We start from the raw sequence: 14,429 nt of genomic DNA on the forward strand, positions 1-14,429 counted from the left end.
AGATTTTGTGTCTATCCTCTTGTGTAAGCCAGAGGACATTAGCATGCAGCAAGAGGCGAGACCTTCTGAGAGCCACTTGCAAATATTTTAAGAGCACTGTCTTTAAAAAAACCTCTGGGTGCAGCTTGAAAGAGGGGCACAAAGACGAGGAGATGGAGAGTTAGGGTAATGACGAGGGCAGTGAGAGGTAAAATGTCATCAGACCTGTACCTGAGCATCACTTACTGGCTTTGATCCGCTGTGGTTCTCCTTCCAACGTGGTCTGACAAAGCGAGTGGCTTATTTGCCAGTCGAGGGCAAAGACAAACCGACATCTGAGCTAAAACACTAACTGTGCTTAATTCAGTGTGAAATTGCAACTGTGTGGACACGCAACACAGAATCACATGTCCACGCTTGTGTGTGAGCCATGTTTACACAAGTGACGTAACAACTGAGCAAATTCATTTTTCATAATTAGCAGAAAAGGGAGCTGACAATTTGCCTTGAATGTCAAAATGAGCTCTCTTACTTCAGCTCGTGCGGCCTCGCAGGTCTGTCAGCACGTCCTGATGTGTTTCTGATTCAATAATTTCTCAAATTACTCCATTAATGCCCTAAAATCAGACGGCAGAGACAGATTCTTCCATCAGCTCAGCCTCTAAACATGAAGTAATGGACACTGAAAAAAAAACCCCTCTGCTCTCTGCTCTCCTCCATTAGTCCGGAGCGTTCAAGCGAAACTTCAGCTCGCCGATGCTCGTCAACGACCAATTGTCTGTCGTCAAGGAAGTGCAACCGAGCCAAGGTGAGCGAACCTGAGCATCCCTGTGTGTGTGTGTGTGTGTGTGTGTGTGTGTGTGTATGTTGACGAGCAAGAGCATTGTTACGTATGCTTCCCATGTGCTTTTTGTGGTGTGTGTGTGTGTGCGTGTGTGCGTGTGTGTGTAGTGTCGCTCTTGTCCAGTCTTTTGGTTTCTTTTTGGCTTGTGTGTGTGTGCACTGTAATAAAAAGCCGAAGTGCCTCCATCTCACCTGACAGCCGAGGAGCGTGAAGTGGAAAATTTTAAAGAGGAAGAACAAATTCAGCTTCTCTCGGAGGCTGACGGACGGTCTGGACCCTGAAAGTATGTGGATAAATATTTATAAGTTCTAATGTTTATGTTTTAATATCTCTGTTTATGAATTATTCTGTATATCCTTGCACTGATGCAGGGTATGGATTTATTAACCGGCACCACAGCTCGCATGTTTAAAGCTTGATAAACACTCATGCTGCCTGTTTTCTTCTGATCAGTCCTGACTAGCTCTCACATCCACCTACACCTCACGCAGAAAATGTTTGGAAACATTTTAACATAATTATGGAAACAAACAAATCTTACACTTCCCTGTCGCCTTCCTGTCTCATTGTTGAGTAAAGCTGCTCAAGGCTGAAACACAGCATTGTGAGCAAAGACCCACCGGCCTAAAAAGTACCTGAATTTGTTCTTCCTTTCACCCTCCTCTCTGAACGGCAGGCTGCTCTTTTTTTTCTGCCTTACCTTTCGATGCGCAGGTAAAACAGTCTTTCATCTCACATGTCGTGCCTCATGCTGTTACTTCATGTCCTGTCCGCGAATCTACACCACAATCTCATTAACCTACGGCTCCCTCGCCACCCCGAGCGCCACGCCATGCTGCCTGGGACTCTGCCAGGGCCGGCTGAGATTGCAACCTGCCAAACTCACAATCACACATTGCAAAGTGTCCTCGTAATTATTGTTAACAAAGGGCCTGGTTAAGCACTGAGCTTGTGTTAATGCATATTAATATCAGATGGCAATTCTTACAATGGATTCGTTGCAGAGTGTAATTTCCTGTCGACTGCCTTTTGGCAAACTGTTTTATCGTCTCATATTGAAGCTCAATTATGAGGCTGAGAGTCTTAATTGCTGCAGGAGTGGAGTACATAACAGTTAGTGCTCTAGGTTGCAATTTTACAAAGACAATTAAAATCTAATGACTATAGGAATGAGTAAGTGCACCATTATCTGTATGTGTATCTGCTCAACTGATGGGCGGGGTTTTAAAGCAGAAGTAGGCGGGGCTAACCTGAAGCTGTTAATAACCTACCTGAAGGAGCTGATCTCAAACCCAGGTCTGGGTGTTGGTTGGTTGGTTGGTTGGTTGGTTGGTTGGTTTGTCAGCAGGGTAACACAAAACATATGGAAGGGAATTTCTTGGATGGAGGATGGGTTTAAATAAGAGTGACCAGAGGGGAATGGGTGAAATTCAGGAGAGGCGAGTCGTTGTGGTCATGGTGGCAATGGACACTGAACACATCCTGCTGAATATAGAGGCTAAAGTTGATGCTCAAATTGTTTTAATTAATAAATTCAGCTGTTTGTCCTCAGGAAAAGGGCCCCATGTGAGCGATGGATGGTTTAATTCATCAGACGTATTCAGGGATTCCGTTACGGTAAAAGACGGATTTAATTTTTCTGTTTTATTTGTTAGAGTTTTGCCCTCTGATAATCTTTAGATTATATCAGTCACTCATCAAGCTGTGGTTGTTACTGAGTGAGCCTGAGGTTGATTAAAGACTGCATCACATCACATAGAGAATTCTTCCCCCTGTACTGAGAAGAAAGCTGAAGAGATTAATAAAAACATACTTATTTGTATAGCGAAGTGGCTGTATAGTGTCTCTGAACACCATTTGCTACTGTTTACTCTCTTCTCCGGTGATAAAATCCTTTTTTTCTTGCAGCAATACCTCCGTCAATGCTACTGCTGCATTCAGTGTAAAGTGTAAATGAACGTGATCCCCTCTAAATGCTAACATAAGTCAAAATAAAGACATTCCTGGTGCATAATTTCTGCCTTTAGTATTCCCGTTGGATTTTTCATACATATGACGAGAGCAAAGAGGCAATCACTTCAATATGAAACCATTACGACTTCATCCTGCAAACACACACACACACACACACACACACACACACACACACACACACACAGCACATGTGACCCTGCAGAAAAGTCATTCTGCCCCTCGTTCGACTGGTGTTGCAGAAAATCTAATTCCTACCTTCAGAACGGCAGCGATAGCGCCGAGCGCTGTCGCCTGCTTGAAATGCAGCAATGAGGGCTTTCTGAGGATTTCCATATTTTACATCTCATCTCTCATTCCCTTTCTTCTCAATCGCAGCTCCAGATATATTACGGCTATTAAAACCAAGACACATCTCCTGCCAATAAGTAAATGTATAAATAAACCAAAGTGCGTAGATTTATTGGAATGTCTTGATGTCTCCTTAAGTTTTGGCTGCCGTCCTCTCGCAGATCTAAAGTGGGTCACTTTGGTCCGGGACTGACGGCGTTACTACAGTTATATTTAGTCCCTCTGGCTCCTCCGGATTGGCCCAGGCACAAATATAATGATGTACAGTGTAATCTCAGCGTGTGTGTGTGGACCTGTGTCATTTTCCGTGAATAATTTGATTTAATGTGTAGTTGTAAATAAAGTAATCTATAAGTGTGTGCGTGCATGAGTTTTATGAGCGTCTGTGTGTGGTTTCAGAGGCTGCGAGGATGCGTGTAGACCCCGTATATGCCGCCTTGCGCTACGGGACGTCCTTGGCACAGATGAGCCGGTCCAGTTTTGGCAGTTTGTCAGAGTCGCCAACACGCAGCCTGGTATGACATCATCACCTGGCTGTTGGGGGTAGAGGACAGTTTGAGACATCTGCAGGGTTTTTTAAGATGTTGATCGTTAAGTCAATGTACCACTAGAAGTACACGATGCTCCCTCACTCACAGACCTGCAGTAAAGTTCTTACAAATCATCCACAAATGTATTAGAACTGGCGAGAAACACTGAAGCTTACTTAACTTTTTTAAAATGAGTTTTAAACCTAAATCTCAGGCAATGAGGCCACCATCTTTCTATGTCACTTCTCTAGTAGTTCTCCATACAGGGATTACTGAAAATGTATTTATTTTCTTGATTATGTTCTTTCCAAGGGAACCTAGTTGCTGAAAATAACAGCTTCAATTAAAGAAAATAATTTAGGAACTACTTTCCTAGAAACTAAAAAGCTCCTTCAGCCCGTTGTTCAGTCTACATTTCCAATTTGCATCTAAAGCCCCTCAAACAATTCCACACAGTATGAAAAAGCGACCTCACACATCACTTTTGCATGCAACTAAACAAGAACGATCATTGGTCCGTGTGTCGTATGATCTCTTCTGTATATCCCCCTCAATGGTTCGAAGCACAATGAACAAAATATAACTGGTTTGAAGCTGTAAAGTAAAATAGTGAACATGAAGCTACAGCCGGGAGACAGTTAGCTTAGCTTAGCACACAGACTGGAAACAGGGGGAAACAGCTAGCCTGCCCCTTTCCAAAGGTAACAAAAACTCTGCATACCAGCACCATAAAATCTGCACATTGTATCATGTCTTGTACAAAAACTGAAGCATCTGCCACATAATATGGGGTTGTGTGTCGGACTATTTCTTGGCTTTCCAGCTAAGCTAAGAGTGGTGATGATCTTCTCATCTACCTCCCAAAATGTCAAACACACTTTTTTTTTTTAAAGTTTTCCTTTCCCTTTAAAAGTCCCCTACTTCGACAAACTTGGCAAACTTTTATAATTGATCACAGGGGTATCATCCATTAGGAGCATAATGGATGATACTTGTCTCTGCGTTACTCTCATTAAATATGTAGTTGACCCACAAACTGTGTGCAAGTCCCTCTAAATTTTTTTTAAATACATGGCCTAAATACAGTTAGATCAAAAATATCCAGGTCCTTTTTACAAAACTGATAACTACTGATCTGTGTGGTGAGCAGTATGAATAATTCAGAGCAGAACAAGTTTCACTTCATTATACATCAATTTTTAACATCCTGGTTGCTAACATTTTATTTTCTTCCTTCTTTGATAAGGGGGAGGGAGGTGAGGAGAGTCAGCAGAGACAGTGCAGCATGGAGGAAGAGATAACTCAGGAGACAGGGGGTAAACACTGCTGTGTGTCTATGTGGATATGCATATGTGCCGTGCGTCCATGCCTATGTGTGTCCATGCTTGAGTCGTGTTTACCTGTGCATGTCTGTCTGTGTGTGAGAGAGATTTACTGTGTCCGGCCTTGAACAGTGATATGCCTGACTGCACATGTGTTGGCGCATGCTTCACTGGCACCATCTAAGAAAACGTCTTACTCTCTCCAGACACCCCTGTCCCTGAACCGGAGGTCGAGAAGGAGGAAGAGGAGAGCAGCAGCCAAGCTCAGACCCAAGCTCAAATTCCTGTGGACGACAGCAGTGTCAAGGTGCTGCCTCTTTTTTAATCCCCTTGTGCAGTCTGTCACATTTTTTTTTTTTTTTTTGCCGCCTCAAGCATGTATTTCTGCCTCACTACATCTCCCCCCGCCCCGCCGTGTCTCCTGTGTCCAGGTGCCCAAGCGCATTGAAGTTCACTCCATCCACACCTATGTAGCGCTCTACAAGTTTCTGCCTCAGGAACAGAACGACCTGGAACTACAGTGAGTAAACAATTGTACTGTGTTTCTGCTATTGTGTTTTGTCTGCGTCCCCCCCCCGCCCCAGTGTTTGATGCTCCTGCAGGATGAAAACGTCCCCACCATCTGCAGAGAACGGTGCCAGGGCGCCCTTAAGGACGACTAATTATAAACTGGGAGCCCGTCACCGTCCACCCTTGTAGAGCTAGTAGCAACTGAGCTGTGCTCCCAGCATGGGAGAGGATAAAGACACTGAACGACTGAGAGATGAAAGGGCGCGAGGAGAGATGGCACCGAGCTAAAGATTTTCTAAAGGAAGAGGATGAGAGAAACAGACGACTTTGCAAATATAGAAAGTAAAAGCTGCATAAGATGAAAGAGGACGGGAATAAAGAGAGGAACGGAAGGACTGAGTGGTAAAATGAGGGCAGTGTGTGTGTGTGTGTGGATAGCTAGGGGACAGTTTTCACAAAGGTAGAAGATCCATGGGAGTGTTAACAGCCATCTGTGCTGTGGCTCTTTGTGTCACTGCACAATTCATGTGTTCTAATGAAAGCACTGGGTCTGACCAATATGCACTTCAAAAAAAAAAAAACAACCCCCCCCCCCAAAAAAAAAACCATCAAAGTGATTTTCATATGAAAATGAAAAAAAAAAATAGAATTTGACAGTCGCAAGCAGGTTCAACAATATGGAAATCTCTGGATACATTAAGTCTGCGAGTACAGCATTAACAGATTCACAGAAAACAGGAGCACTTATGTCGCTTCACCTGCGTGGGTGAAGTGACATAAGTGCTCCTGCTCCTGTGCTCCAGCTCAAGGTCATCAAATCTGCATTGCACTTCGAAATCACTCTTTGTTTTTGCTCTGCAGGGCTTTACATTTGCCCTCAGTCATTATATTTGAGTGCTGAAATCCTGAGTTGTAAATGTATGCACCATATACAATCATATCCTCAGTGGAGCAAAACAAAAAAAAAGAAGCTTTCTGCTGCAGCATGTAAAATTCAACAGACGCAAAATAATGATGGTTTGTAAGTGTCCATCATCTCAATTTATTGTTCACTAGACTAAACTATTGAGTGGTGAAGGAGTGAACAAGGTGCAGCAGTACTAACGAGCCAGTGGGGGAGATGTGAGTCAATCACAGGCTGAACACCACCACTGTCCTGAGGAGAGGCCTCATCAGGTGAAAACACCTGGGTGTACAATTGTTGTGGGGATACAATGGAGCTGCAGGAAAACACAGATGTAGTCGATACCATTAAAAATGGCTCCTGGTACTGTGCACGCTGCCTCGCTGAGCCCCGGTTACAGCAATGTTTCACTTGTCCTGCTGTGACCTGTCAAAATATTTGCTCAAGAACTATTTTAACACTTGGAGCGACGGCCCTCACATACAGCCGGGCTGTGTGTGGAGCAGAAAGTTGAAAATGGTGCTACATGACCGGAGAAAACACAGAGAAACAGTACAGTATGCGAACATGTGTTTTCAGAAACCTTCATGGTGGGAAATAGACAGGGAAAAGGATCGTGGTTCATAGTTTTTGATCAGCTAAAATGAAGGTTTAATACTTTCCACTCTCTCGACTTGTTAAATGTCCAGCATGTAGGATTTAGAGGCATCGACTGTAGCAGAGAGGGTGCAGACTGCAATCAGCTGAACATCCCTCACCTCACCCACCTGTAGATATAAAAGACTCACTCTAAGGTAACAAAAACAAGACAATTCTTAGTTTCAGGTGATTTATACACTAAGGAGAACAGACTTTTGAATAATATATTCAGTGTCTGACCCGACATCCTACACACAACACCTTTTTTTAACAGTTTTCATTTTCACTCATAGAAAATGCATAAATCCAAGCTCTCGCTCCGTCTTCTGGAGCTACTGCTTTTAACTCCCTCATTGTGGGTGAACAGAAGCAGGAAATACTGATGCAACACTTGATACGAGTCAAAATGTGAAGGTAGTGACATTAAAAATATGTAAATTATAACATTTTGTTGAGTCAGACCCACAATCCATTATTCGACGATTTATAAAGGTGTATTTTTCTGACACTGAGCAAAGCTGCTGTTCTGACAGGCATCATTTTATCTGGGCTAATTCTTCTGGTAACATACGCATACCTTCAACCTGCACGCAGAAACCTTACAAAAGAACCAACAAGTTGGTAATTTAAGTAGCTGTGCTGCTGGGAGAAACCTCTGTGCACGGGATAATTGCTTCATATTTAATAAATAGCCACTCTGTTGAGATATATGGGTCCTATCCTAGTTGGTAAGTTTATGTAAGTGTGTGCAAACCAGTGTGTGTGTGTGTGTGTGTGTGTGTGTGATTATCATATAGGGCAGTAGTGAGCACAGACACCCAGGAGACATAATGTACAGAGTGCAATTGGGACAGCAGTTTCTCTCTGTGTATCTGGGACAGGCGGTACACTGCATGTGTGTGTGTGTGTGTGTGTGTGTGTGTGTGTGTGTGTTTAAGTCTCATCAAAAGCTGGTAGCATCATTAGCATGCAGGCGAGGTTGGCTGCGGATCAGGTCAGGGCTTCACTACTGCAGAGAGGCGCTACAGAGTCGTACTTGATGTAGACCTCATGACTCCGGTGTCAGCTGCTCCGTCACGTCTGCACAGGGACACAAAGACTGGTTCACAATTTAACCTCCACAGCTTTGTAACTGTGGCCACAACAGCTCTCTGTGGCAGTTTGATAATGTCTTCTTTTATGCTCGAGCTAAACTCTTTTTTTCCCCTCTTTTCTTACTCTCACCCTCTTACCCTCGCTCGTCTCCCCACCTCCGTCACCTCTCCTTTCACGCTTCCCTTTTTTTTAACATCTTCTTTCTTTTTTCTTCCTCTAGTCCTGGTGATCGGGTGCAGGTCACTGACGACTCTAATGAAGAGTGGTGGAAGGTGGGTAATGAATCACGTGTGTGTCTTTGTGTTCCTTAATGTGAATTTGAAATATGCGTGCATACGTTTCTTGTGCGCGTGTTAATTCCAGTCTTTAAATAAAGCCTTCAACGCAGAACACCTGCTCCACTTTTGCTTGTCATAAACAAGCAGGCAGCCACAGACAGAAATAGAACACAATTTTCTCTGAAAATTACAGAGATTAACATAATGAATTTGACTAGTGTTGCAACCTCAAAGAGGTCTTTATTGAGTCGGTAATGAGCTTCACTCTCTCCCGGTGGAAATTAATGTGCATCTGGGTGTGTTTGTGTTTGAGTCACAGAAAAGGGGAAGATGCACCCAGACTCAACTGAAGAGTGTGTTTATCTTGTGGATTGGTGTTTACGAGCACTCATGTAGCCTGAAGTGAAGCGGCAGTCATTAAACACTTTAAATCATCTCTGCTGCTCCGAGAAACCTTTAAATTATGTATACTTTGTGAGTCATCTGTTCATTACTAATGTACTGCTTGTGAGTCACCTCAGCAAACACATCAACACCTGAGGTAGAGGGCGATAAACAGCGAAATACGCTGCACGGTTAGATTCATCAAACATCTTCCGTTTTCTCCCATTAATGTGAAGCAATTTCGTTGTTTGCACTTAAAGCCAATTACACAACCTTCTGTAGTGTAATTGGAATTTCTTGTTGATTTAAGCAACATAATCACCAGAATAAATGTTGGCAAAGCATATTTCTGCAAACCACGGATATTCAGTTTTATTTTGCAACAACACTTGCTCATGGTTTGATGGGGCTTAGGCAGAAAAAACACTCGGTTAGGGTTAGGAAAAGATCACGTCTCAGCTTACCTGGCTCTGCTGGCGCAGATACGCTAGGAAATTGTTGCAACATCTCCTTAAAAATATCTGGTTTTGTTGCGACTAATGCAGCTAAAAAAAATCCAGTAGTTTTGTCCTTAGAAACACTCCCCCATGTGACAAGAAAGTCAGCCCATATACATGTAATTAGAACGTGATAACACATATATAAATGTTGATGTGATAAATATAAAATATACTTATTAAGATTATCTGTAATGCAAAACTCCAACATTTCATTCTGGGGACTGAGCTGTCTGGTTCTTTTTAAACTTCTCTCTCCAGCCCTCATGATTTGTCACTGCACAAGCAGAAATGTGAGGACGTGTGTTGCCGTCTGTTTCACTTAGTTTGTAATTTTCCCGTCACTATTCAGAGTGGAGAAACTGACGGCGACAGAAATGCCTCTCGCTTCTAATAACATAACAGAGGCTGACAACGCTGAAGCATTTCAAGAAGTTCAGAGAGTTTCAGCCAGTCTGGAGTCTGGATTGTCTATCAGCAGCCCATCAAAACACAGGAGCAGCCTTCAAGAACAATAATAAACTAATAGTGCCAATGGCCACATAATTAAACCTGCAGTAACACTTATTCAGCAAATCCCTTATATCCAATACATTTAATGTCATACCTTATCAATTCAAAATAAATGGAAATATATCCTTACAAGGAGCAACAATAGACTGGGAAAGTTGTGCGATGCTCAAAAACACTGTGAAACGCATGATCGTGTAAAGTTGTCGTTGTCATGGCACCCAGATAGAGTGTGTTTTAAATGCTGACTGAGTGTTCTCCTGCGTTTTTTAGGGCAAGAGTGGCGACAGAGTCGGCTTCTTCCCGGCCAACTTCGTGCAGAGGGTCCGTCCAGGAGAGAGAGTGTGGCGAGTCGTCCAGGGTTTCTCCGGTAGCAGAGAAAGAGGACACATGGCTGTGAAGGAGTCCCAGGTACACCAATATCATCAATCCATGTTTTTTTTCTTTGGTTTGTTTCTGTTTATTTCCTGAACTACACTGAAATCATTCATCACCATGTTTAGTTAGTGATGACACAGTGAGATCTATCTGTGGTTCTGACTTCCCTGTGCAGAGCTGCAGGGGGCTGGGTAAGAGGCCAGGTATATCCTGGGGAGGTCATGATCAAAGGACTGGCGCCAAAATGATCTCTGTGTCTGAGTGTTTACTCAGAGTTTCCCTTTTTTGGTCAAATCTTTTTATAATATAAAAGAAAACGTAGAGAAAACACAATTGTGCTACTGATTGTGCTCCAAAATTCCCCTGAGGAACTTAAAATAATGGGTTGTGCTATAAAAAATATTGTTTTGTTTTTTTTATTCTGTTTTTTAGACATTTATCATTTTCTAACATCCGAAATGAATTCTGACAAATCAAGCTACGCTTAGCCTTAATCACGCCCAATAACTTCTGTCAACTGGTTATAACTGCCAGCATGTTCATTCATTTTGTTGGCAATGTTCATTCATGTGGGGATAAAACAGTGATTTTATATTCTGGCATCGTAAAATAAAACATTGCGACCGCAAACAAAACATAAAAAATGACAAACAAGAGGAAAAAACTGAACATCACTGTGTGGCGATTAGAGGACGTGTTTCAGCACTGAAAGTTCTTTTAGTGCCAGTAAAACTATTTATAAAATGTGTTTCAATGCCAGTCCAGGTTTTGTTTTCAATGCCAACTGTTCATTTTAATGCCAAACTCTAAAGTTGTTGTTCTTGCCTCATATATTCACAGATATATAACAAGAGATAGATTATGACACTTGGTCTCATCAGTTTCTGCCAAAGTGAACATACATATGTGTCAAATTCTTTAAATGTAGAAATCGTTTTGCTAGGTTCATCTGGTCGTATATTCCAGTATCTCTACTGTAAACAGAGCAGCTCAGTGTCCCTCTCCTCGTTTCAGATCTGTGTGGGAAAGCTAGAAGACGGCGAGACGTATCTGAAGCTGAGCAGTGGGAAGAAGAGAGGGCTGGTCCCAGCTGACTCCATAGAGGAGATCTGAGCCTCTGTTTGAACATCACCTTCCTTACTCTTCTACTTCCCCCTGGGACACACCCATCTTCAGACGACCCCCATCCTCCCCCTCGGCACAAAGACAGCCGCAGCCTCTCCGACCAGCCCTGACTGACTTAAGCCAAACACATAAACTGGATGAAAAACACATATTTCCGCAAGGAGCTGGAACCACAGCCTGTTCAGGTTGAACTGGTTTACTGTCTTCAACAGAGTCTTTAAGAGAGTGTACAGTCATGCAGTAATCCTGCTCTTAGAAAAGAACTGTTTCTCAGCAGGCTAGCACAGCTGTAGGTTTATCTTTGCAATACAAAAGTCATGTCATAAATGTTTAGTTAGACAATGTGAGCACAAGTCATAAATGCTTTAAATATGCCTGCTGGATGCCAGTTCACGTTTAGTTATTCCGCGTCGATAAGACGTCTACCAACGTGGGAGGAGGCTGAGTCCTGTAATGGGAACATGATGCTTCTGTCAGCGTCCTTTTCTTCTTTCTGCCCACTCCGTATGTCTCATCCCTATCTGCTCATGTCAGGGTCTCTGGCCCGGGGACTGGTATCAGCTTTATGTAGACTGCTACACGACATGAGGCACTCGGCAAGGACAACCACTACCAGCCAGAGAAAGCTTCTGCCACTCAGGCAGACCAGAGATGAAAGGAGTGCACACGATTTTGAAAAAATCGTCAGCAGTGTCAAGCTGAGCTATATCGGCAGTCACCAACTTGAGAGAGCAGAGAGGAGAAGATTTTTTTTTTCAAAGCAGAATTGGAGCCTCTGAGGATCTTTTCACAGGAAACTCTTTTTTGACTTTTTCAGCATAAAATAAGAATGAAATATGGTACAAAAAATTGCAAGAGAGCATGAATCAGTCATGCTGGACCCGACTTTTTTTGTGAAACAACTCTCTACAGGACACAAACTTACATTTCCAGGAATACATTCATGTGTGAAGTATCTCAGTGAGGGTCTGTGATTTGTTGTCTTTTCTTAGTAAAGATGAAGCGAGGGGGAAGTAAAAAGGGAGATAAAACTAGAAGGAGAAAAACCCAGCAGAGTGGTCCTTAGCGAGAACAAGTGTCGAAATCTCAAGTGTAACTGTCTCAAGTGGCAGGAGCCGTTCTCCTGTTTTCACATAAAGGAGCTCGGCAGGCATAAAAGGGTTCGTGTCTCCGCAGGCTCGCTGAAGAGCCGCAGTGGTGTGCTGCGAGTGTTGCACGGCATTTTAACACGGCTTCACTGGAGCCCGAGCAGCGAGAAACAAACCGCAGCCAGTCTGCCAGAAAAAAACAACAACACAGTGGGGATCTTTCTGACCATGACAGGGAGTCTGAGTTTCACTGACAGCTCGGAGGAGGAGGATCGCGGGGAAAACAGAGGGTGGAGGAGGTGCGGTGAGAGGAGTGACATCAGTGCTGAACCATTATGAGTCAGTGTGTGCATGCAGGTACAGTTGTACCCATGGGTGCGCGAGTCATCATCGATCAAATGTCAGCCTGTCTTCTCCATCTTCCACTGACTGTTTGGCCTGACTGATCAATTCTGACATTAAGTGAAGGCATTTTTTTTTTCTTGTAGGTAATCGATTCATCCATTACTTATTAAACATATTTGAAGCATTTCTTAGAAAAGACGTCTTGTTCCGGTGAGAGGACACAAATGTAGGATTGAAGCACAGAATGCATCGCAGATTGTTGTCAGCTCACGACTTCTTTCAGAGCCCAGAGATCTAGCTTTTTCTGATCCTTCTTTACTCGACATTTCAATATATGTGAAAGCCTTTAGAGACTGTGAGAAATAAGCGTATCTTCCTGTAATTACGAGAATAGCACTTTATTTTGTGTCATATGAGTAACCTTTTCGTTGAGGTAGTCTCCTTCATAGTGATAGCTGTCGTACTTTATCCTCACTTCACTCCACCTCTCCATGGAGCTCTTCAGGCAGACGGCTTGTCTTTTGTGCGTCAGACGTTTCTAAAGTCAAAAATGATCAAAGTTGGGGAAGAAAAAAAAACAAAAACTGAAAATTACACAGCGGCAACCACCCTGGAGAAAAGTAATATCAGAGTAGAACTGGATTTATGATTTTACCCCATGTGAACACTCTGCTGTCTTGCATTGCGCCTAGTTTTTATGTAGCATCACATGTTCACACCTTTTAGGATTTAAAATGTTAAGTGTGTGTGATGTGTTTGGACGTCCAGATTCATTGGTTGGCCGCATACCTCAATAAAAGATCTTTACAAAACAGCCTCTGTCCTTTTCATGCACGCAGTTTGTCTCATTTAAGACGAGAAAGAAACGGCTGCTGGACAAATGGGTTTTCACTCCAGACATTTCAGTCACACATTTTTTGGAGAACTGGGTTTTGGAATAATAGACCATTGGAACAATGGCATGGCAACGACAAAAGGCACACTGCTTTATGTGTTTATCTACATCTGTAAACATATTCACGGCCTATTTAGCCCCAAAATAGCAGGGGAGCTCCTGTATAAGACTGATTTTATGGCGGGTTTACGGCCTCCATGCATAATGCACCATCTTCCATCCACAAACACGCTCTGTTGTGCACAGAGGAATACCAAAATGATGCCCTAAACACCACTCGAAACATAAATATAAAGGTAATTGCACGGCTGGAGGGGCGATTCAGGCCTCCTTGTATAATCACACACAGCTACATAAACCAGAGAAAAAGTAAGGGCAATTTTAGTAAACAACAAACAGTCTAATCAAGGAAACCAACACTGATGGTTTTATTTGTACCAAAAATGATATTTTCATCCTCATTTGTATACAGCACGTTGACTGGGACAGTCTAATGTAGCATTTATTTTAAAATAGTGTGTGTTATGTAGCATAAACTCTGCATCCTGAAGCCAAGAGTTAAAAATAATTAATACTTACACCAGAATTAGCAATAAGCTGTTTTTGAAGGCATACGTGCTCCTCGTCTTTCTCTACTTGATGTGAATGATGACTCAACCTTTTTTTTTTTTTTTTCAAGATAAAGCTTATGTGCAGAGGTTTATAATCACACAAACTGAGGACTACTTAGACTACTGCTGTCACTGTCAACGACAGTTTGACCATATTTCCTAAACAGCTTGCG

General features: G+C 42.8%; 1 protein-coding gene and 1 long non-coding RNA gene across 3 annotated transcripts in view; one reads left to right on the plus strand and one right to left on the minus strand.

The window, feature by feature from the left end:
- The window catches only part of LOC119014479 (SH3 and cysteine-rich domain-containing protein 2-like), a 27,195-nt gene extending 13,637 nt beyond the window's left edge, over positions 1-13,558 (plus strand). Inside the window, exons 4-11 of one of the 2 annotated variants that reach the window (XM_037089706.1) lie at positions 703-787; positions 3,545-3,660; positions 4,922-4,991; positions 5,204-5,304; positions 5,429-5,517; positions 8,366-8,417; positions 10,088-10,225; positions 11,207-13,558. In XM_037089706.1, the coding sequence (XP_036945601.1) occupies positions 703-787; positions 3,545-3,660; positions 4,922-4,991; positions 5,204-5,304; positions 5,429-5,517; positions 8,366-8,417; positions 10,088-10,225; positions 11,207-11,305 (750 nt within the window). In that variant the 3' untranslated portion in view covers positions 11,306-13,558. The remainder of the gene's footprint in view (positions 1-702; positions 788-3,544; positions 3,661-4,921; positions 4,992-5,203; positions 5,305-5,428; positions 5,518-8,365; positions 8,418-10,087; positions 10,226-11,206) is intronic. The other variant, XM_037089707.1, reaches the window with a different exon arrangement.
- Positions 12,877-14,429, minus strand: part of LOC119014482 — a 16,610-nt gene continuing 15,057 nt past the window's right edge. Inside the window, exon 3 of the long non-coding RNA XR_005072981.1 lies at positions 12,877-13,288. This is a non-coding gene — a long non-coding RNA (uncharacterized LOC119014482). The remainder of the gene's footprint in view (positions 13,289-14,429) is intronic.

Source organism: Acanthopagrus latus, chromosome 23 (genome assembly GCF_904848185.1).
Source record: "Acanthopagrus latus isolate v.2019 chromosome 23, fAcaLat1.1, whole genome shotgun sequence".
In the NCBI taxonomy this organism is placed as follows: Eukaryota; Metazoa; Chordata; class Actinopteri; order Spariformes; family Sparidae; genus Acanthopagrus; species Acanthopagrus latus.